The 24,064-nt window shown below is 33.6% G+C and overlaps 2 protein-coding genes and 1 non-coding gene across 3 annotated transcripts; all 3 read right to left on the reverse strand.

The window, feature by feature from the left end:
• Positions 1–9,214: 9,214 nt before the first annotated feature.
• Positions 9,215–12,598, reverse strand: LOC107032617 (TPR repeat-containing thioredoxin TTL1-like). The gene is made up of 8 exons (XM_027912452.1): positions 12,172–12,598; positions 11,833–12,028; positions 11,562–11,746; positions 11,160–11,469; positions 11,071–11,083; positions 9,904–10,068; positions 9,722–9,828; positions 9,215–9,577 (listed from the first exon to the last, which is right to left on the reverse strand). The coding sequence occupies exons 1-8, from the start codon at positions 12,594–12,596 to the stop codon at positions 9,431–9,433; spliced, it is 1,548 nt and encodes a 515-aa protein (XP_027768253.1). The 5' UTR covers positions 12,597–12,598; the 3' UTR covers positions 9,215–9,430.
• A 1,329-nt stretch (positions 12,599–13,927) lies between these two features.
• On the reverse strand, positions 13,928–14,027 carry LOC114074554. Its single transcript, XR_003574977.1, has one exon. It is a non-coding gene; the product is annotated as a U6 spliceosomal RNA (small nuclear RNA).
• A 5,964-nt stretch (positions 14,028–19,991) lies between these two features.
• On the reverse strand, positions 19,992–23,515 carry LOC107001980 (TPR repeat-containing thioredoxin TTL1-like). The gene is made up of 7 exons (XM_015199922.2): positions 22,812–23,515; positions 21,566–21,761; positions 21,316–21,494; positions 20,911–21,244; positions 20,656–20,833; positions 20,473–20,579; positions 19,992–20,380 (listed from the first exon to the last, which is right to left on the reverse strand). The coding sequence occupies exons 1-7, from the start codon at positions 23,186–23,188 to the stop codon at positions 20,234–20,236; spliced, it is 1,518 nt and encodes a 505-aa protein (XP_015055408.1). The 5' UTR covers positions 23,189–23,515; the 3' UTR covers positions 19,992–20,233.
• Positions 23,516–24,064: the final 549 nt, after the last annotated feature.

Raw genomic sequence — 24,064 nt, forward strand, 5'->3', positions numbered from 1 at the left:
TCTCATCACATACGAACTCAAGAAAAACCAAGAAAAGGAAATTGGAGGAAAAAGAAAGGAAAGGAACCTGGTTCTAAAGGCTACTACATCAGATGATTTTGAAGATGAAAATATTGCCCTCATAACCAAAAGGTTCACCAGAATGCTAAAGAGAGGGCAGGCCTTTCAAAAGAAAGCTTCTCAAAAACCATCTGAAAACACTAAAGACCAGGTTTGTCATAAGTGTGGGAGCCGAGATCACTTCATCAAATTCTGTCCACTTTGGGCCTTAGAGAAGAAAAAGGCAAACTTTGAGAAGGGCAAAGACATCAAAAAGGATAAGTTTGTCTCCTCAAACAGAAGAATGACAACTCAAGAGGCAGATATGTCGTAGCAATGGGGAATTCATCTGATGAAGAGTCTGAGGGTGATGAGACAGAAAACCAGTCCCTTCTTGCACTAGAACAAGAAGATGATTATGACTTTCTTGCTCTTGTAGCAGTGGAAACCAAGGAAGAAAAGAAAACCTGCAGATCACAAGAAACCATACTAGCACTCATGGCTGGATCAGATTCTGAAGAAGATAAAGAAGAAGAAGATATGAATGAAAAGGTTAGTCTTCATCACATACAAGACAATCTAAGCTCATACTCAAAAAGGGAGCTAGAATCCCTACTCTACACTCTCATTGATGCATATAAAACCATAGACTCAAAAAGGGAATTGATAATGGAAGACTATGCATCACTAAGAGAAGAAAACAAGATTCTTGAAAACCAGAATCTTCATCTTTTATCCAAGAATACTGAACTAAGTAAAAACCTAGACTTGGTAACTAAAAGGAATGAAGCACTCTTCAAAGAGATTCTTGTGACTAAAACTGAAGCAGAAAATGGAATGAGATGGACCAGGTCTTCCATACTGCTTGACAACATTCACAAGAATCGCACATCTGAGAAACATGGGATAGGTTTTGATAGAACCAGCTCTCAAGTAAAAAATCCCAACATAGATTGTCTATGCATGCACTGTGGGCTGGTAGGGCATAAAAGCCATGATTGTCAAAAAAACAAACTGCTCATAACAAAAACTTGAAGTCTTTGAGAAAACCTCATCATGAGAAACCCAATGAGCAAAAACAAATTCCTACAGTCAAATCTCTTCCTAGATGGGCCAGAAGAAATCTTATCCACCCATTCCCTAAGCATAAATCAAAGTGGATTTGGGTACCAAAATCTAATCCCCAAAATTAAATTGCAGGGATCAGTGAAGAGGAAGCAGCAACAATGGTACTTGGATAGTGCATGTTCTAGACACATGACTGGAGATAAAAGAAGCTTCCTCTCACTCAAGAACATCAAAGGAGGAAACGCTGCCTTTGGTAATGGAAAAAGTGGCGAAATTCAGGGAATTGGAAAGGTTGGATCAATGGATACTCATGCAATTGAGAATGTATATTATGTGAATGGCCTACAACATAATCTATTGAGCGTATCTCAAATATGTGATAAAGGAAACAACATTCTCTTTACAGAAAAGGAATGCAGAGTAACAAACTCAGTGACTGGGAACCTGGTTCTACTAGGAAAGAGACACAAGAATGTGTAGAAAGCCAAGATTGTTGACTCCAAGGAAGATACTCTTAAATGTCTAAGTGTAGTCTCTGATTGCTCCATGCTATGGCACAAAAGAATGGGACACATTAGCATGACAACTATAAACAAGCTCATATCTAAAGACCTGGTTAGGGGACTGCCAACCAAAAGTTTCAGGGACAACCAAGTATGTGGAACCTGCATTCAAGGAAAACAGGTTAGGTCATCCTTCAAACCAAAGTTGACAGTAAGTACTACCAAGCCACTAGAACTGCTTCACATGGATTTGTATGGACCAATGCGTGTACAAAGCAGGGGTGGAAAAAGATATGTGTTTGTAATAGTTGATGACTACTCAAGATTCACTTGGACATTGTTTCTTGCAACAAAGAATGAGACATTTACTATGTTTGAAATCTTTGCAAAGCTGGTTCAGAAGAAATTTAACAAAGAAATAATCAGCATTAGATCTGATCATGGGCTGGAGTTTGAGAACTCACAATTCCTACAATTTTGTACTACAAATGGGATTTAGCATAACTTCTCAGCACCTAGAACACCACAACAAAATGGTGTTGTTGAGAGGAAAAATAGAACACTGGAAGACATTGCAAGAACAATGTTAATCTCAAGCAAACTTCCAAAATTCTATTGGGCTGAAGTAGTAAACACAGGATGCTATCTAATAAACAGATGTATGATCAGATCAGTGTTAAACAAAACACCATATGAGCGGCTAAAAGGAAGAAAACCAAATCTAGCACATCTTAGGGCCTTTGGGTGTGTATGCTTTATACACAACAATGACAAAGACAATTTGGGAAAATTTGATGCCAAGAGTGATGAAGGAATTTTTCTGGGCTATTCATCACAAAGCAAGGCCTACAAGGTACTGAATAAAAGAACAAACCGTGTAGAAGAAAGTGTCCATGTTGTCTTTAATGAACATACTAGTGAAGTTGAAGGAAATTCAGAGGATGAACAAAATGAGGGAACCTGCCCCAAGCCATCAGAACCAAAAATATGGGAAAAAGAACCCATACCCTCCGATAAAACATCTGAAATAGGAGATAAGTATACTAATGAAACTGGTTCGTCTGCACCTCAAGAACCAGTAAGTATTCCAACTCACAGTTGGAAACATCAAAGCTCTCACCCTTTGCAAAACATTCTTACTCCTCTTAACTCAGGCATATCTACAAGATCCAAATTACGTAGTATGTGCGCATTTTCTGCCTATGTGTCCCTCATTGAGCCTAAAAATATAAAGGAAGCACTGCTAGACTCTGATTGGATTAGTGCTATGCAAGAAGAACTCAACCAGTTTGAAAGAAGCAGAGTGTGGAACCTGGTTCCAAAACCTCAAAACAGTACGGTAATAGGAACTAGGTGGGTGTTTAGAAACAAGCTCAATGAGCAAGGACAAATAGTGCGCAACAAAGCTAGGTTAGTTGTATAGGGATACAACCAAGAAGAAGGTATAGACTATGATGAAACCTTTGCACCAGTAGCAAGAATTGAGGCAATTAGAATATTGGTCGCATATGCTGCTCACATGGAGTTCAAACTCTACCAAATGGATGTCAAAAGTGCCTTCTTAAATGGTTACCTACAAGAAGAGGTGTATGTAAAACAACCCCCAGGCTTTGAGAATACCATGTATCCTGATCATGTATATAAACGGGACAAAGCACTCTATGGGCTAAAACAAGCACCTAGAGCATGGTATGATCGATTGTCTACCTTTCTTCTCACACATGGATATACAAGAGGAAAAATTGATAATACACTGTTTCTTCGAAAACAAGGTAAAGATCTGTTCATAGTTCAAGTATATGTAGATGATATCATATTTGGAGGAACCAATGACTCACTAGGAGTAGAATTTGCTCAACTAATGAATAGTGAGTTTGAGATGAGTATGATGGGAGAGTTAAATTCTTTTTGGGACTCCAAATTAAGCAAACTCCAGTTGGAACATCAATTCATCAACAAAAGTACATCAAGGAATTACTGAAGAAGTATGATATGAATGAAGCTAAGTCAAATGACACACCCATTGGGACAACAACAAAGCTTGATAAAGATGAACCAGGTTCACCAGTTAATGACACTAGATATAGAGGTATGATTGGATCACTCCTATACTTCACTGCCTGTAGACCTGATATAGTGTTCAGTGTTGGTCTATGTGCAAGGTTTCAGTCTTGTCCCAAGGAATCACATCTAAAAGCTGTCAAAAGAATCTTGAGATATTTAAAAGGCACAATAAACCTGGTTCTCTGGTATCCAACTGGTGATTCTTTTGATCTAAAGGGATTTGCTGACGCAGATTATGCAGGACATATGGTTGATAGAAAAAGTACCTCTAGGATGACACACTTTTTAGGACCATGTTTAATATCTTGGGCAACTAGAAAACAAAATTCAGTGGCTCTATCTACTGCAGAGGCTGAGTATGTTGCAGCTGCTTCATGTTGTGCCCAACTTCTTTGGATAAAACAGCAGCTTAAAGACTTTGGTATAGAAACAGGTTGTTTTTCTATTCTATGTGATAACACAAGTGCTATGAACATGGCCAAAAACCCAGTTCAACACAAACGCATCAAACACATAGATGTTAGACATCACTTTCTTCGTGATAATGTTGAAAAAGGAAACATAGTAATGGAGTTCTGCAAAACTGAGAATCAAGTTGCTGACATTTTCACCAAGGCACTAGGAAGAGAGTCATTTCAGAAAAATAGACTTGAGTTAGGGCTCATCTTTTTAGATTGACCTCTGTCCAACCAAGTTCTAAGGAGATATAAACCAGGTTCAGTCAAGTTGGTTCTTTATTTTCTTTACATTTAACTGTCAAAAAAAAGGGGGGGGAAACAATTTCATCTTCTCTCTCCCATGTCACGTCTCTGAAAAGCAGGTGCAACCGTCACCGCACACGTCTCCTCGATGTCAATCCCCCATAATTACTCAAACCCCTCGAATACAACATCAAAACCGTTCCCAATAAAGCACCCTCTCTAAACAAGCAACCAACTTTCTCTCATCTTCATTCTTCAGAAAAAGGAAAAAGAAATCCCTTCCATCACCATGGTTAATCCACTCGTTGCTTACTCTGATGATGAAAACTCGTCTGATAGTGCATTTTCTCAGGGGAAAGAGAACACGGTTGTTGATACTATGCTTAGTCAAGGGGAAGAAAGCCAACTCCCAACCAAACCATCTACATCCTCACCCAAATCAGATCTGCCTACATCTCCACCACCAAAAGCTACATCTCCACCACCACCAGTTAAAGTAGCATCTCCACCTGTAGTTGCCGACTCTCCACCACCACCCATCATAGAATCTCCACCACCACCAGTCCAAGAAACCCCATTATCCCCAGTCCAAGAAACCCCATTATCACCAGTCCAAGAAACCCCTTTATCCCTAGTCCAAGAAACCCCATTATCACCAGTCCAAGAAACCCATTATCACCAAACCCAGAAACTCCCACAACCACTGTCCCAAATAACCCCCCCTTCTTCCCCATATCACCAAACCACTACTCAAAATCCACCACCATCTTCACTCAATGATGATATTCTTTTGAGTACCCTTCATCCTAAAAAACCAAGGCGGCCAAGAAAGCACATTGCAGTTAAACAGGTTCGTCCACACATGCCAGAAACAAGGAGTGCGAATGTGGTCAAACCAACTGATGATGCAACTTCTGGTGTGAAGCGTCGACGATTGGGTAAGTCTCCTGTTTATTCATCCGTTTCTCCTATGAATCTTGACTTTGAAACTGATGATGTGTCTGAGGGTAAACATTCTGCAACTCCTCAATCAAAATCAAAATCTGCAAAAAGAAATGCAGATAAATTTCTCAAAGTGGGAAAGAAAAAGTACTTCCAAACCAAAACAGTGCTTAGGGGTAGAACCTTTCACCCTGATATACTTTCAATGGATATAGTGAAGCAGGTTTGTGAACTACTAAGGTTTCAGGGGTAGGAGTTATTCCTTGAACCCAATTTGATTTATGAACAGGAAGTAGTAGATTTCTATACAAACTTGGTGATCCTAGAAGGAGATGTGGTATCGTCTAGTGTAAAGGGGGTTGACATTGTGTTTGATGCAACAAAACTTGGGGAAATCTTGCATATACCATCTGTGGGGATTAATGAGTACAATTGGGGTTTTGATGAATATTCTAGCCTGCCAGCCAAATTCTCTCAAGGACGAGTCAATTCTAGGGCACAAACTGTTTTAAAGGGCATTATGCGATCTTTGCATAAGCTTCTTTTCGAGATAGTTCATAAGGTGATACTGCCTAGAGGTCACCAACGTCACATTTCCTCCATAAGAGACATGAGACTTATGAATGCTCTTGAGTGCAAAGAACGCATTGACTGGCCCACACTGATTATCAAACATCTTGCTAGAATTGTGGATCCTAAACTAGGTTCTCATCAGTTAGCTTTTGGAAACCTGTTAACTAGAGTGTTTGATGCATTTGAAGTACCTCTGGGAGAAGGCAGGATTTTAACTCGTGCAGATATGTTCACTCAAACCATCCTTGCTGATTGTGGCATTCCCATGGAGTCGGAGCAGGTTGCAACTGCGTCTCCACGTACATCTGGTCCTGTTGCTCAGTTACTCAGGGAACTTAAGGTAGCTGAAGAAAAGAATTCCACTCTTGAGTCAGAAAACCAGAAGTTACGTGCTGAGCTTGACACTTCAAATGCTGAAATACACATGCTGAAGGATCAATTGGTGCAGCAGCAACTTGCTAACAATGCAAGAGTTGACAGAGTTCTGGATATGCTGGCTTCTTCTTCAACTAAGCCTGGTCAACCTTCACATTGAAAAAGCATCTTGTTTGAACCTGGTTCTCTTAGTTGTTTTAACTCTGTGTTGCTACTCTTTGTTTTGTTGCCAGAACATTTTATTATGCTCAACTGGCTGGGCTTATTTGTTGCTATGGATGTTGATTGGGTTTGTTTTAGCCGCTGTTGGATTCTTTTTGATTTGTCAAAAGGGGGAAGAGTATTTGCGCATGCATCACACAGAACGATTTGTTTGTCTTCATCAAAAAGGGGGAATATGATAGAATATGATAGAATCTATAATTCATGTTTTGATGAAAGCCAAAAAGCGCAAAGAACAGTAGCAAATGTACGCAGCAAAAAGAAGCCAAGCTCGAGTCCAAGAGTAAAATGGGTCAGCCAAGTAATTAAGAAAATAGAGTTATTTGTCAAAGCCAAAAATAATATATTAAAGGATTGTACAAGGCAAAAGAAACTCTATAAGAAGAGGACGATGCTGATGAAGAATCCTACGACTTCACATAGAGAGAAAAGGGAGAATTATTCATCAAACTGAAGTCTTCAAGATTGATAGGTTTGCTACGTTTAAAACATTCTTGAGTGAGAAGGTTTTTAACGTGTAGAATTGTTTTCTTGTTTTGTTCTTGATTGTAATTTACAGTTTATTGTACAAATGGTGGGTTTGGCTCTTTGTAGGGTTGAGTGTTAGTGAGAGTTGTAACAAAAGGTGGGTTTGGCCTTTTGGAGAGATCGATTAGAGTCAATCGAGAGAGGTGGTAGAGATAAGACTTTTGATTATTGAGTTAATCACAAAATATTATAGTTGAATTAATAAAACGAGGTTTTTCCTTCCTTGAGTGAGGAAGGTTTTTAATTCAATAAGTGTTTGTGTCTTTACTTAAAAGCAACTTACAAGAACCTGGTTCTTGTTCTGGGGTAAGGTTTCTTCATATATATATATATATATATATATATATATATATGTATATTGCGAAAGTTTAGATCCAAAGAATAGCGACGATAGATTTTATGTTTCGAAGAAAAAAATTATGGCAACATTGCCATATGCTTTACTTTGGCAAAAGGATAAATGAGTTTTGGAAAGAAATTAAAATTTATATTTTGCTAAAAATAAAGTATATTACAACAAATTAAATACTACTCTTTAACAAATGTGCCGTTGTCTATTTTGGAATAATTTTGTACTCAAACGTCATATTTTTAATAAATGAACATAAATTGATAACTTAATTTTTTTATATTGGTTAAATGCACACTTTCAAAGCTAATAACTCTCAAGGGTCAAATAGGAAAAGTAATATTATTTGTGCACTGATTTGAAATAACAAGTATTAATGAACATATTTATTTAGTAAGAACGAGATGTAAATAGGAATATAAAGAATACTCCCTTCGTTTCAAAAAAATTGATCTAGTTTGACTTGGAATGAAGTTTAAGAAAAGAAAGAAAATTTTTTAATCTTGTAAATCTAATTTAAAGTTATGTCAAATGTACCAACATACCTTTTAATCTTGTGGTTTTAAACATGTCATCTAGAAAGCTAAAGTTAAAATGTTGCCGAAAAAGAAAATGGATCATTCTTTTTAAAATAGACAAAAAAGAAAATAGAGTCATTTTTCTCAAACGGAAAAAATATAATTTTTGCTTATTGGAAATCATTATATATAAATTTTCGACGAAAAAACTTCGTCCAACTATTTAAAAAAATATATATTTATATCATTCGTAAAAGTTTATTCGGAAAGCCCACACACAATGATTCAATCATTAGTTTGTCAGATTTTCGTACGACAAAGACTTGTTGATTGGCTCTTTTACTTCACGGAAAATCATAGCAACTTTATATATATTATTAAATACATAAAGTTTAGTATATTTAATTGTTTTTGTTTTATCTCACTCTTACGTACACTTTTCACGTGTTCATGCAACTCAATTTCTTTTACAATATTAATATTATGTGCGTTTTACAAAGAGTAATTTAGTTTGATTGTCGTAGAATTTGAGGGGAAAAAATTAAATCTTATTATCACAAATTAAAATTATGTCAAACATGTAATACTTCATTTGTTCAGTATTATGTGTAATGGTTTTTATTTTTAGAGTCAAATTATAAAAATTTTGACTAACATTTTAAGATGTATTTTTTCGTCATATTAATATGCAAAAAATTGCAATTTATAACACTTTTCATATAGTTTTAGAATATCTAATTTTTTTTAAAAAAAATAATCGAATTATTGTGATCTAATTTAACTTTAAAAATTAATTAAATCAACTTTCGAAAAACGCAACATAACAAATAAAAGTGGACAAAGAGAGTTTTATTCTTTAATCTTGTGATTTTAAACATTCAATGTAAAAAAATTAAAATTAAAATATTACCAATAATTATTGCCGTTAAAAGAAAAATCTTTTGCCACTAATAGTTCCTTTGTTGTAGTGTCAACTAAAATGGGTTGAGATTTATTAAAGTGTTTTTATATAAATGGTCCTATTTCTGTTGTTGTTGTCTAACTTGGATTTCCGAATCCGAACATTGTAAAGTTAAAATCCTGAATTCGTCTGTAATCGAGAATGTATTTTATCAAGGACATTCTCCAAGATAAAAAGATGTGGATGTCTAGGATTTAAAGGTTAGTAATGTAGTCAAGCTCTATAATTCGGATTACGTTTATCCAAATAACAATCTATGTTGCTCGTACTCTCCAAAACTAATACTTTGATTTCCTCTCCCTAATGTCACTCGTTTGCCACGAATCCAAGATAGAGTAACACAGTCGAAGAAGATATAGTAGAGTTGATCATCAACAACAAGAATACATCCAATGTAATTTCACAAGTCGCATAACGTACAAATGAATAGGGAAAAATGCATACATGTTATGATCTTCATCTAACTCCAACCAGCAACAGCAACTTTCTAACTCTATAATCTTCATTCTTCACTAATGCTTCTAAAATGGAAGAGTATATCGGAGATAGGGAATGAAATGAACGAATACACGAGGGTAAAATCCTTTCTAGATGGGATCGATGAGGTTGTCCTTAATCATGATCTCCAACACATCTAAAGTTGCGGTACCCACACGACTACCATCCTTGTAAAGCCTAAACCTAGGTAGTGTTGTAATGTTCTCTGCTGCAGCTCGGCTTTGTTCCACGACCACCTTCAGAAAAGACCAAATATAAATTAGTATGAGTTTACTTCATGATTTCCCTGTTGTGCATTGTAAGAAATATAATACTGCAGCTTAGAGTGTAGGTGTTCCCGTCTGCCTGAAAAGCACAATGTGTTGCCTATGATTGTTTACCTTGAGAAAAATTACTGAAGGATATTTGGCGCTCAAGGTATCCATGACCGAGGACATCCATGCGCATTCTGGGTTGGATAATTCATTAAAATAGACCACAGATTCACCTACATGAGTACATAGTTGATCGAGTTACTACTGATCGAGTTACATACTGACTGATGCAGGAAATTAAAGCCTACCAGATGCAATCACAGCCTGGAACTTCTCAACATCTGAAACCAACTCCACCTTCCCATCTGGAGCTTCTCTGTGTAACTCAACTCGGGCATGGGATAAATTTGCAGCAACCTCTTCGTCACATGGAAGTTCCTCCTGCAGAATCTCAAAATCTCTCACAGTCGAAGATAGGATATAGTAGAGTTGATCATCAACAACAAGAATAAATCCAATGTAATTTCACAAGTCGCGTAACGTACTTGTCTGTTTGAAGCATAGAAGAAGCAAGACAAATGAATAGGAAAAATGACAATCCAATGTAAACATGTTATAATTTTTATCTAATTCCAATCAGTACAGCAACTTTTTAACTCTATAATCTTCACTAATGCTTCTAAATGCAAAAGTATAGGAGATAGGGAATGAAAGAACCAATATGTGAAATCCTTTCCCTATGTAGACCGAAAAAACGTTAGATGTATTCTAGTTGGGAGCTACCACGGAGTTCTTAATCACGGAGTCCAATACTTCTGTAGCTGAGGTAGGCAACAGCATCTCAGAGCTACCGTTCTTGTAAAGCATAATTGTTGGAACTGTTGAAATTCCCTCTGATAAAGCGATTGCTGCGCTTAGCTCCACGTCCACCTTTAGTACCAATGACAAGAAAATATATTAATTCAAGTTGAGTTTTTGCTATTGCCCTGTTATGCATGTAAAATCTTTGGAATAATATAATAGTAGCAGCTTAGAGTCTTAAATGTTTTAATTAAATTCAGCAGCCAACCCGTCCCCCCTTTCCCGTCTGTCTGCAAAGCTTGACGTTTGCCTGTTTACCTTCAGAAACTTTACTGACTTATAGTACTTCTTGCTTAATGAATCCACGAAAGACAACATCTCACTGCATTCTTCGTTTGATATTTCTTTAAAAAGTATGACTGATACATCTGCAGTTTTCAACAGTTGTTGAGTTATATTAAAAATGATATACGAAAGGTTAACACACTGACTGATGCAGGAAAGCCTACCAGATTTAATTACAGCCCTGAACTTGTCAAGATCTGAAACCAACTCCACCTTGTCTTTTCTGCGAGACTTCCTTAATTCATCTTGGGCATATGCTAAAAAGTCTGCAATATCACTATCATCTGGGTATTTCTGCCACAGACTCTTATAATCAATCACAGCATACTCCCATCTTTCCAGCTAAAAACATTTATAAAAATGAAATAATTAGGTCACTTAAACAACTGTAATATGACTTATAAGATATAACGGTTACCTTTAAATTTGACATAGCTCTTCTTGAAAGAGCTTTAATATTATCAGGCAGGATTGAGAGAGCCTGATTACTATCAGCCAGAGATTTTTCCCACTCTCCAAGTTTAGACCAGCAAGCTGCTCTAGCGCAGTACAGAAATGAATTCATTGAATCAGTCGCGAGTGCTTCATCATAAACACTACACGCTTCTTCATATCTTCCAGCACGGAATAAAGTGATACCAGAAGTAATTTCGCGTAAAGCAAACACTTCAGCATTTTCAGGATCAAGCTGTGAAGCTTTTCCAATAGCACTACGCGCTGTATCAAACCTGCAGAAATCGGTTCATTTACAATTACAATTTTGCTGAACTCTTTATTTTTATATTACAACCTATGCAGTTTTAACGAGTGGTGAACTCACTGGCCGAGAGCTACATTATACAGAGCGACTACATAGAATATGTAAGCCTCTGAGGAAAATCCAAATATTTTGGATTTGTTATATGTTGCGGCAGACGGATCATACTTCCAAGCTTTCAATAGGCAGAATCGAGCCTCATTTACTTGGCGTAGCTTCAAATGAGCTTCCGTTTGACATGCAAAGAGCTGTGAAATATATGTTAGCAATTCAGAACCATGAAATTTTCGGTTCCCTATTCGTCACAGAACGTGACCACTAAATATAGCTTTACCTTAGAAGACACCACAGCTCCAGAAGTAGTAGCTTCCATGGCTTCTTTTAACATCGCACACCAATCTTGACGTTTCCTTGCTTCAGTGCATCTTCTGATATGTTTGGTCACTTCTTTCAGTTTCAGTGAAGTGACCTCATCAGGTCTATTTCCCTGAAAAACTAAATGACTTCGCGCAGTTTCAACTTCTCCTAAGCTGTAAGTTTTACAAAAATTAGAAAATAATAAGCAAACAGTAAAATTCAGCACAATTGAACAAAAAAGTGCATTTAATTCCCTAGTACAGATTAACAATCCAAGCCTTCAAGGATACGATTCACGTGATTTTATATCACTTACCTAAGCAACAGTAATCCAAGTCTCTGGCGTGGTTGAACACAATTTGTTGCTATGCGAATTGATTCATGATAATCCTTTAAAGCGTCTTTGTATCGATTTAAACCACAGAATGCAGCAGCTCTACTACAATGTAATGTGCTGTTCTTTGGAAAAAGAGCTATACCACTATTAAAAGATTGCAAAGCTTCCTCATACTTGCCATCGTCTAAACAGATATATCCATTTTTTGCAAATTCATTTTCTAAAACAGTGGAACTCGAAGAACTCACACTTCGACCTGATCCCGATGGAGATGAACCCGAAGTGCTCCTTGTATTACTAGAACCCAGTTTCGGCATTCGAGGATCGCCTTCCTTATTTTTCATCTGATCAGGTAAAGAGCTTGAACCCTTTTCAGAATCACTCTTCTTTTTGGAACCCGACATTATTTCTTGAACCTAAAAATGTTAGAAAACTGAAAACTATCAATAACAACAAAATGGAAAAAATCGCTTTGAAGAAGAAGAAGAACAAGGACGGAGAAAAAAAAGGGTTCAAACAGAATTTCTCTAAAACCCCATAAATAATCTCCTCTTCTTCTTCTATACATATACAATTCAACAAGCTAAGATGATTTTTGAACAAATATATATACATATATCCCTTTAGAACTTCAATTTTGAACTGGGTTTTTCTATAATTGAAACTAAAACAACTTACAATGTTAGAGTATTCAAAACTGCAAATCAATCATCAACAACGACAAAATGGAGGAAAAAAATGGCTCTGAAGACGAAAAAACTTGGGGCAAAAGAAAGATGGGGATCTCGTGATTTCAATGGTANTAGAACTTCAATTTTGAACTGGGTTTTTCTATAATTGAAACTAAAACAACTTACAATGTTAGAGAATTCAAAACTGCAAATCAATCATCAACAACGACAAAATGGAGAAAAAAAATGGCTCTGAAGACGAAAAAACTTGGGGCAAAAGAAAGATGGGGATCTCGTGATTTCAATGGTAGAAACAAAGAACGAATGTCAGCTTTTTTCTAGAGAGAGAAACAAGCGGTTTACAGAGAGCGGTTAACAGAGCTCTCTGTATACTGTTACAGAGAATTGTTGAAGAAGAAGGAGAAAGGAGGTACTATTTATATACTACAACATGTATTAAACTAATTTTTTTTTAATTATTATGATTTTAATTTTAAAATATATTTTTTAAAACTAATTATTAATTAATTAAGTTTTCATTTGTCTCACTGTCTGTGTAAGCTTGTTCATATTTTTTTATAAGAGTCGCGATAAGATGATAGTTAATTTCATGTGACTCTATTCAAAATTTCAGTAAAGACTAAAAAGGATTGCGATAAGATCATAATAATCTGAGTGACAGTAATAAGATGACTGATGGTTTTTGTTCACATGGACGGTTTCAAGTTTGAGTAATGAGAGGAGGGTCGCGATAGGACGACAGTTGTCTTCAGATAACCGGTTACAAAATCTGAGTGAAAAAAGTCTTCACATTATTGGTTCCAATTAAATCTGAGTAAAGAAGAAGCGTAGCGACAAACTGATAGTCAGGATAAAACTAACTGATCATGATGAATACAATTATTATGGTTATTGTCGAGATATGACGTAGATGACTTTAAATTATACTGTGTTAAATAGTCAAATATAGTCAGTGAGAATTTATTTACTCTATTTATGATGAATGGTGATTCATATAGCCGATTTGAAAATTTACATTTGATTTGTTTAATTCCTTTATTACGAATAACTATGTACACTTGTATAGTGCGTGTGATCCTTGCACAGGGATCATGCTAATCTTCCCCGTATCGTTCTAATTTTACCGGATTGTCCCCTTGTATAGATTTGCTCATATTATCAATGGAAATAGATTTTTATTTTAAAAAAATAGGAAAAGGAACAAATATACCCTGAGCTAACGTAAATGACATATAAATATTATCCGTCATACTTCTGGGACATTAGTGACCCTGACGTTCAAAAACTAGCACACATATACATTTTATACTAACAGATATACATGTGTCATAATCATATCCACCGATCCAATATTTATTAAATATTGGATCGACAGATAAGATTGTGACATGCACGTGTTCTATTTAGTCTTCTGTTAGGATGAATGACATATATGAGATAGTTTTTGGATGGCATGGCACCGACGTCAGAATTAAGTATGAAGGAAGGTATGTGCATACCATTTACGATATTTTCAGAATATAATTATCATTTTTTCCTTTAAAAGGAGAGAAGAAGAAGAGATACGACAAACGATGATTGTAATATTTAACTAAATCAATTTATAATTCATTTTCATAATATGATTATTGTTGAGACATATTACAACAAATATTGAATTATTACAAACATAAATATTAGTAAGGCGTGATAAACTAAGTAAATAACAAAATATGATGATAAAAGAAATTATATAGTCCATCCAAACTTTTAAAAGACAAAGAAGTATTATTGTTTTGTTTTATTTGTCTTGACAGGAAAATATATATTTTTTTAAAAAAAAGTAGCTACATATTTATATTCATATAAAAAATAACAAAATTCTACAAATTGATATTCGAGTTAAATCATAAAAATAAATACGTATGATTTAAACATTAGCTCCCTAAGTATATCATATGTTTTTTAGTTTAATTTATTTATTGAGAACATGCATTTATTAAGTTTAAGTATTATATACTAATGGCATGTGTTAAAAATCTTTGATTATTAATTAATGGCGTGTGTAAAAAATATTATTTTAGTATTAAATATTAATCGACTTATATCAAGTTGTTGTTCTGTGATCAAAAGATTAGAAAGTTCAAGCTATCAAAACAATATATTCTATGAGTTTAACATATATGGTGATACAGGTATTTTAAATTACGAAATGAATCTTGGTCGTTGCATCTAATAAGATACCACATACTGATATAAGTTTGATTTGTTTTATTCGATCGATATTCATATTAGAGCTCGACTAATCACGATTCGTATCAACTAGTAAATGTTCCCTACCGAAAAAAAAATCTTAGCCGTGACTCTTAGAGAAGTAGCCTCATTCGCTACACCGTATATTTTTAGTAGTCCAATATGTTCCTTATAAACCACCTCACGTTTATTAGAACTAATTCTGTTTTACCATAGCCATAAAATATTGAAAATAAATATAAAGAAAATAAAAAAGTATTCACACTTAAAATTGGCACCAAAAAGAGAAAAAAAAAATACCGTAAATAAATGATGAGATTCGTTTTTAGAGTGTTTTAGACGTAAAAGTCATAAAATATTAGTTGATATTGAGTGTATACTTATAATTGAAATATAATTAGTTTATTATTAGTATTTTTAATGAGCATTTTGTTAAGTATTAATTTTTATAAGTGTTAATAAGTATTAATCGTATTTTTAAAAAAATGGTAACTTGAAATATTTTGAAGACAATAATTTTAGTCTGTTCAAATCATGGTCAAACAAATATTTGAATATAAATTTTTAAAATCGTTCAAATTTTATGGTCAAACAGATATTTGAGGAAAAATTTTAAAACCTCATCGAATTTCTATTTGATTTCTTGGTCAAATTGAAATTTGAATTATTAAATTTCAAATTCAATCAAAGATCATGGTCAAACATATTTCTAAAGATAATTTTTCAAATTTAGATTCAAAATCTGTAATCAAACGCTAATTTCGTTTAACTCATAAATACAAGAAAATCCAGTCAAATTAAGACAAATAAATTAAAATAAATAAGCGATGGTATATTTTGCGATTACAATAAACATTTTGAAATGAAAATATATCACAAATTACACTTCACCATTTTGTTTTGGGCCCACATAGTTATGTGGCATCCACATAGACTTTTATGCTGGGCCCCGCCCAATATAATATCTTTGTGTCACAAATAGTAAGAAGATTTTTTATTTTCCTTAAAAAGTAAATAATTATTTTTCTAATTAAACGTTACAATAATAATAACACACTTAATGTAATTTCACAAAATGAAATATAGAGAAGGTACTATACGCAAACCTTATTTTTAACCAAAAAATCTAGGTATTTCTAATAGAACATCGGCTCAATAAATACAAATAAAAATATATTGGATTAAAGGATGTAACAAAAATGAAGAAGCTAGTAAAAATTATTAAGAATTACAAAGCATTACACACGGTAAATAAAAATATAATTAAAAGATAATTGAAGAACAAATTTGGAAAATAATAATAGAAATTGAGGAACAAGAAACTACATGAATAATACTAGGATTAATAGTATAGAGATAAACGAGACCATATTTCACTACCTACTAGGCTATTACCATTATTTGTACCCTGCGCTCTGAAGTATTTATGTATCTCCTCTCTTTACGTGTTCGAGATAAATCAATCTCGCTTCTCACATCTTTTCCTTCAGTAAAGCAACTATCATGTTCTCTAGGGTAACTTCATTTCTAATTCTCTCTCTCCTAGTATATCTACGTATCCATCTCATCATCTTTATTTCTACAACTTTCGCCTTTTGAACATGAGAGTTCTTAACTAGCTAACACTCTGCTACAACATAATTGGTCTAACAACCATCCTATAAAAACTTCTATAAGTTTTCACGACACTATTTTATCTCATAAGACTCTGGATATGAGCATATATTTCATCCAACCTACATCAATACGGTGTGTGACATCATCGTAAATTTCCACATATATGAACTATGTTGCCTAGAGGAACTTTTTGATGACCTATGCATATGTTACAACAACTAGAAACAACATAAATTACAATAATAACATACTCAGCGTGTGAATATATAATTAAAATATACGTGAAATATAAAGTATAAACAGATATTATTCATATCTTATTTGAGGTAAAAAAAATTATTTTTGATAAATCCTCGCTCAATACTCAAAAGAAAATTAACGTCTATTAAAAATAACATTTTTACCTCTGAAATAAAGATAATATAGCTACAAATTAAATCTTTTCTACACCTCACTCTATAAAATTACACTAATATATCATTTTTTGTTCTCATTACCTCAACTCAAGAGAAACATTTTCAAAAACACATTTAGAGAACACAAAAGCAAACAAAGCACTGATAAAAACTAAACTTAAATATTAACAATAAAATAGTGAAATAATCAAACAAAAAGAACTAATTCCACTAATTAAAATTTTGCATTGGAAGTAAAAAAAGAATCTTTTTTGTTTTTTTTTCTAGTGGATAACAACAAAGATTCATGATGCATAGGATAAAATCATAAAATATTACTTTTTCCGTTTAATAATAATTGTCCATTTAATTTACTAATTAAATCGCACAATAATATAATAAGGAGTGTTCTTAATTACTTAATCTATCAAAAACTAGTATTATACTCTTAATTGCCCATAATTATACTCTATATAGTAAATGTTTTTGTCATCACGGATCATTTGGTTTGTAGTAAATGTTTTTATGTTTACACAAATTAAATGAACCATAAAAATAGTAAGATAATTAAAGCAAAAGAAATATACTAATTTTTTTTTTTTTTTACTCTTTGTAAGTTAATCAATGACGATTTTTTGAAAAATTATTTTCAAACAATAATTGAAATTTATTCCTTAGTTAGAAAGGCCGTGATGCAAAGGGAAAAAATATTTTTCATAGGATGAAGAATATATAAAGTTGAAATTAATTAATGGAATTTTTTTAAAAAAAACTTTCTAATTATAGTTAATTGAAGAGTAATTATTAATGTAACAACTTGAAATACTGACAAATAATTAGGTTATATCTTACTTTCTACCAGTTTTTCAAAATAGATATACATATATACAAATGATTTTTTTTGGAAGTTACCGGATGCACATGCACCCGCACGGCATAGGGTGGGTCCGCCCCTGACTACAAATTAAATGTTCTTTAACAAATTTGTCGTTGTCTATTTTGGATTAATTTTTTTACTTACTTCGTTCCCATTTAGGCGCCATCATTATTATTAGGCTTCACGTTTTTTTAAGAAACTAAATAAATTTATCATTATATCCTTGTATATTGTTCTCTAGACGTCATATTTTCAATACATAAAAAAGAATTAATTTATTTTATTGATTAAGGTGATCAATAAACATGAATTAATAACTTAGTTTTCTTATATTGATTAAATGCATATTTTCAAAGGTAATAACTCTCAAGGGTAAAATAGGAAAAATAATTTTATTTGTGCACTGATTTGAAATAACAAGTGCTCACTCCGTTTGATATTGTTTGTCAAGTTGCGCTTTCGAAAGTCAATTTGATTAATTTTTTAAAGTTAAATCAGATCACATTAATTCGATATTTTAAATAAAAAAATAGATATTCTAAAACTATATGAAAAGTACTATAATTACAATTTTTTACATATTAATATGATTTAAAATATTAATCAAAATTTTCATAATTTAACTCAAAAAATAAAAATCGTGACAAATAATATCGGATGGAGCGAGTATTAATAAACATATATATTTAGTAATCAATCATTAGTTTGTCGGATTTTCGTATGACAAAAACTGTTGATTGGCTCTTTTACTTCACAGAAAATCATAGCAACTTTAGATATATTATTAAATACATAAAGTTTAGTATATTTAATTGTTTTTGTTTTATCTCACTGTTACGTACACTTTTCACGTGTTCATGCAACTCAATTTCTTTTACAATATTAATATTCTCTACGTTTTAAAAAGAGTAATTTAGTTTGATCATCGTAAAATTTAAGAGAAAAATAATTGAATCTTATTATCACAAATTAAAATTATGTCGAACAATGTAATATTTCATTCGTTCAGTATTATTTGTCATGATTTTTATTTTTAAAGTCAAATTATAAAAACTTTGACTAATATTTTAAGATGTATTTTTTCATCAAATTAATATGCAAAAAATTACAATTTGTAATACTTTTCATATAGTTTTAGAATATCTATTTTTTTAAAAAAAAATATCGAGTTATTGTGATCTAATTTAACTTTAAAAATTAGTTAAATTAACTTTCGAAAAGCGCAACATGACAAATAAAAGTGGACAGAGAGAGTATTATTCTTTAATCTTGTGGTTTTAAACATTTCACATAAAAAATTAAAATTAAAATGTTATCAAAACATGAAAGGATTTATTCTTTTTAAAAAGTTTTTTTGCAGCAATAATTATTGTCGTTAAAAGAAAAATCTTTTGCCACTAATAGTTTCTTTGTTGTAGTGTCAACTAAAATGGGTTGAGATTTATGGAATAATATTTTTTTTAAATGTGGTATATTTAAGTGATTAACTAATGAGCATTAGAGAATAAAGGAATATTTTTGGATTTAAAATTCAGTTAGTCTGAAAATATTGTAAAATCTTTTCACATTTTTTAAAATTGTGAGTTTAATTAAAGTGCATCAAATAAATTAAAACGAAAGAAAGGGTATATTACATTAAAAGTTACACAAAGAAAGAGAATTTTCCAAATGCCAATTGAACATTATTAAGTGTTTTATATAAATGGTCCTATTTCTGTTGTTGTTGTCTAACTTGGATTTCCGAATCCAAACATTGTAAAGTTAAAATTCTGAATTCGTCTGTAATCGAGAATGTAGTTTATCAAGGACATTCTCCAAGATAAAAAGACGTGGATGTCTAGGATTTAAAGGTTAGTAATGTAGTCAAGCTCTATAATTCGGATTACGTTTATACAAATAACAATCTATGTTGCTCGTACTCTCCAAAACTAATACTTTGGTTTCCTCTCCCTAATGTCACTCGTTTGCCACGAATCCAAGATAGAGTAACACAGTCGAAGAAGATATAGTAGAGTTGATCATCAACAACAAGAATACATCCAATGTAATTTCACAAGTCGCATAACGTACAAATGAATAGGGAAAAATGTATACATGTTATGATCTTCATCTAACTCCAACCAGCAACAGCAACTTTCTAACTCTGTAATCTTCACTGATGCTTCTAAAATGGAAGAGTATCCGCGATAGGGAATGAAATGAACGAATACACGAGGGTAAAATCCTTTCTAGATGGGATCGATGAGGTTGTCCTTAATCATGATCTCCAACACATCTAAAGTTGCGGTACCTACTCGACTACCATCCTTGTAAAGCCTAAACCTAGGTAGTGTTGTAATGTTCTCTGCTGCAGCTCGGCTCTGTTCCACGACCACCTTCAGAAAAGACCAAATATAAATTAGTATGAGTTTACTTCATGATTTCCCGTCTGCCTGAAAAGCACAACGTGTTGCCTATGATTGTTTACCTTGAGAAAAATTACTGAAGGATATTTGGCGCTCAAGGTATCCATGACCGAGGACATCCATGCGCATTCTGGGTTGGTTAATTCATTAAAATAGACCACAGATTCACCTACATGAGTACATAGTTGATCGAGTTACTACTGATCGAGTTACATACTGACTGATGCAGGATTTTTAAAGCCTACCAGATGCAATCACAGCCTGGAACTTCTCAACATCTGAAACCAACTCCACCTTCCCCTCTGGAGCTTCTCTGCGTAACTCAGCTCGGGCATGGGATAAATTTGCAGCAACTTCTTGGTCACGTGGAAGTTCCTGCCGCAGAATCTCATAATCTCTCACGGCATCAGCCCATCTTTTCAGCTGTAATGCATCGCTTACGATCAAATTTATGATTTTATCAAGAAAAAGTAAGTGAAATGAATCAATTTATGTCGCACCTTGATATTTGAGGCAGCTCTTAGGTGTAGAGCTTTAGCATATTGTGGCCAGTATAGGAGAGCACGGTTGCTATCAGCCAGAGATTTTTCCCACTCTCCAAGTTTAGACCAGCAATTTGCTCTATTGTAGTAGAGAACTGGATTTGAAGAATCAACCCAGAGCCCTTCCCCATAAGAAGTACAAGCTTGTTCATATCTTTCGGAACAAAAATGCTCGTCGCCATGTTTATGAGCTTCAACCACCAGCCTAATGTTTTCGAGTTCATCAGTAACTTCAGCATTTTGATTATCAATTTGTGCAGCTTTTTCAATGGCAGTAACCGCAGCAGCAAACCTGCAGATATTTATGATCATAATATGGCTGAACCTCTTTTATTTCTATATACTACTACGTGCAATACTCACTTTCCAACACTGCTGTGAATCTGAGCTTGGACAAAGAATACGTATGCTTCAGAGACCATTCCAAAAATTTTTGACTCTCGTGCTGTGAATGGCTTATGCATCCTAGCTATATAAATCCACGTTTCAGCATACTCTAAGTCGTTTAGCTTCAAATGAGCTTCCGCTCGACATGCAAATAGCTATATGAATTTTCATTCGTCAGTCACAGAATGTACGTAACCACTAAATACAAAGAGATGCTTTCTTTTACCTGAGGAGATGAATCAGCTCCAGAAGTAAATGCTGCCTTAGATTCTATTTTCATAGTCGCCCAATCTTCAACTATCCGGGCTTCAGTGCATTTGTTGATATGTTCCTTCACTGCCTCCAACTTCTGCGACGTTGCTTCATCTGGTTTATGACCTAGGGAATATAAGTGATCCGTTGCATTTTCAACCTGTCCTAAACTGAATGATTTACAGGAATTAGAGGGCAAAACACAATCAAGACATATCCAGTTTTACATGAGCAAAGATAATCAAAGGCTTACCAAAGTAACAAAGAGGGGGAAAAGAAAGACTTCTCGGAGAACAATCGAACAAGAAAACAACGAATTCAGAAAATAAGTGCTCCCTTGCATTTTCAACCTTGTCCTAAACTGCACTTTTTACAGGAATTAGAGGGCAAAACACAATCAACACATATCCTGCATCCAGTTCTACATTAACAAAGCAACAAAGAGGGGGAAAAGAAAGACTTGAACAATCGAACACGAAAACAACGAAACAGAAAATAGTTGATCAACACATATCCTGTATCCAGTTTTACATTAGCAAATAACAAGGCCAGCAAAGATAATCAAAGGCTTACCAAAGTAACAAAGAGGGGGGGAAAGAAAGACTTTCGGAGAACAATCGAACAAGAAAACAACGAAACAGAAAATAGTTGATCAACACATATCCCGCATCCAGATTTACATTAGCAAAGTAACAAAGAGGGGGAAAAGAAAGACTTCTCGAGAACAATCGAACAAGAAAACAACAAAACAGAAAATAGTTGATCAACGCATATCCTGCATCCAGTTTAACATTAGCAAATAACAAAGCCAACAAAGATAATCAAAGCCTTACGAAAGTAACAAAGAGGCGAAAAGAAAGACTTCTCGGAAAACAATCGAACAAGAAAACAACGAAACAGAAAATAGTTGATCAACACATATCTCTGCATCCTGTTTTACATTAGCAAAGTAACAAAGAGGGGGACTTCTCGGAGAACAATCGAACAAGAAAACAACGAAACAGAAAATAGTTGATCAACACATATCCTGCATCCAGTTTTACATTAGCAAAGTAACAAAGAGGGGGACTTCTCGGAGAACAATCGAACAAGAAAACAACGAAACAGAAAATAGTTGATCAACACATATCCTGCATCCAGTTTGACATTTGTATGCAAATAACAATCAAGAAAGTTTTACATTAGCAAAAAACAAAGCAGAGTGACTGTATATCACTTACGAAAGTAACCAAAGTCCGAAATCGTGGCGTGGTTGATAACGTCTTGGAGCCAAATTAATAGCTAATTCAAATTCCGCCATTGCTTCCGGATATCGCATCAGACCAATCAACGCACCAGCTCTATTACAATGTAATTTACAATCGTCCGGAGTAATTGCAATAGCTTCTTCATAATATCTCAAAGCTTCATTATAATCTCTATTCACCAAACAATCATTCCCTATCTTATTCAACACTGCCGGACTCAACTGCACCGGATAAACAGTAGCAGAACTACTCGAACTGTAACCAGATACCGATGCCGATCCTCCCCGAGTACTACATTCCTCATCAGCTGAAGACCTACCACCCCCCCTCTTTCTTCTAGAACCCGACATTGAAATATTACAATGGTACAGAATTCAAAACTGTAAGTAAATCAATCGACGAAAATGGGGGAAAACAGAATTTCTCTAAAACCCCATTAATCTCCTCTTCTACTAGAATGTGATTTTTGAACAATGTAGAGCTTCAAACTTGAACTGGGTTTTTCTCTGATTGAAAAATTGACTGAAACAGCTTACAATGTTAGAGAATTCAAAACTGTAAAGCAATCATCAACAAGAAAATGGGGGGAAAAATGGGGTTCTCGTGATTTCAATGGTGGAAACAAAGAATGAATGTGAGATTTTTCTAGAGAGAGAAACAAGCCATTTACAGAGAGCTTGTTGTTGAAGATGAAGAAGAAGAAGAAAGAAGAAATGAAGAAGAAAAGAAGTTCTTTATTAAACAGCTTCGTAAAAGTTGAATTACCATTTTGTCCCTTTGTTAAATTAAAATTTGATTGAATATAAATATTTTAATTACGTAATGGTACAATTTGAGTTTCATTAAATTATTATTTTCTTATATATGATTATACTGATATTATTTTTGATCGTAATCGTAAATTTCATAATTGAAGAATTTGAAAAGTTATGATATTAAAGGTCATTCATTACTTTAAAATAGAAATCAATTTCATAAATCATTTCTTAATTCTATTTATAAACCAAACTTACAAAAATGGAAACTCACGATAAAAAATTGAATTTATAAAAATTGCACAATTCAACATGAGAAGATAAGAGAGTTAGAAGTTGCAAGTGACGATAACCAAAAAAAAATAATGAAAATTGATAATCAAGAAAGAAAACATAGCAGCGGAAAAAAGAGAGTAAATTTGATGTACATTGAACAGTTTTATATTGATATGTTGTCGCTAACAATAACAA

This window comes from Solanum pennellii, chromosome 10 (assembly GCF_001406875.1).
Source record: "Solanum pennellii chromosome 10, SPENNV200".
NCBI lineage: Eukaryota > Viridiplantae > Streptophyta > Magnoliopsida > Solanales > Solanaceae > Solanum > Solanum pennellii.

Bases quoted from the DNA above. Each gene is read 5' to 3' on its own strand.
- LOC107032617 (XM_027912452.1), bottom strand. From the start codon at position 12,596: ATGTCGGGTTCCAAAAAGAAGAGTGATTCTGAAAAGGGTTCAAGCTCT. The intron at 12,029-12,171 runs GTAAGTGATATA...TAAAACTTACAG, and splicing joins CTTGGATTACTGTTGCTTAG to CTTAGGAGAAGTTGAAACTG. The intron at 11,470-11,561 runs GTGAGTTCACCA...CGATTTCTGCAG, and splicing joins TATAATGTAGCTCTCGGCCA to GTTTGATACAGCGCGTAGTG.
- LOC107001980 (XM_015199922.2), bottom strand. From the start codon at position 23,188: ATGTCGGGTTCTAGAAGAAAGAGGGGGGGTGGTAGGTCTTCAGCTGAT. The intron at 21,762-22,811 runs GTAAGTGATATA...TAAATCATTCAG, and splicing joins TTCGGACTTTGGTTACTTTC to TTTAGGACAGGTTGAAAATG. The intron at 20,834-20,910 runs GTGCGACATAAA...GATGCATTACAG, and splicing joins GAGCTGCCTCAAATATCAAG to CTGAAAAGATGGGCTGATGC.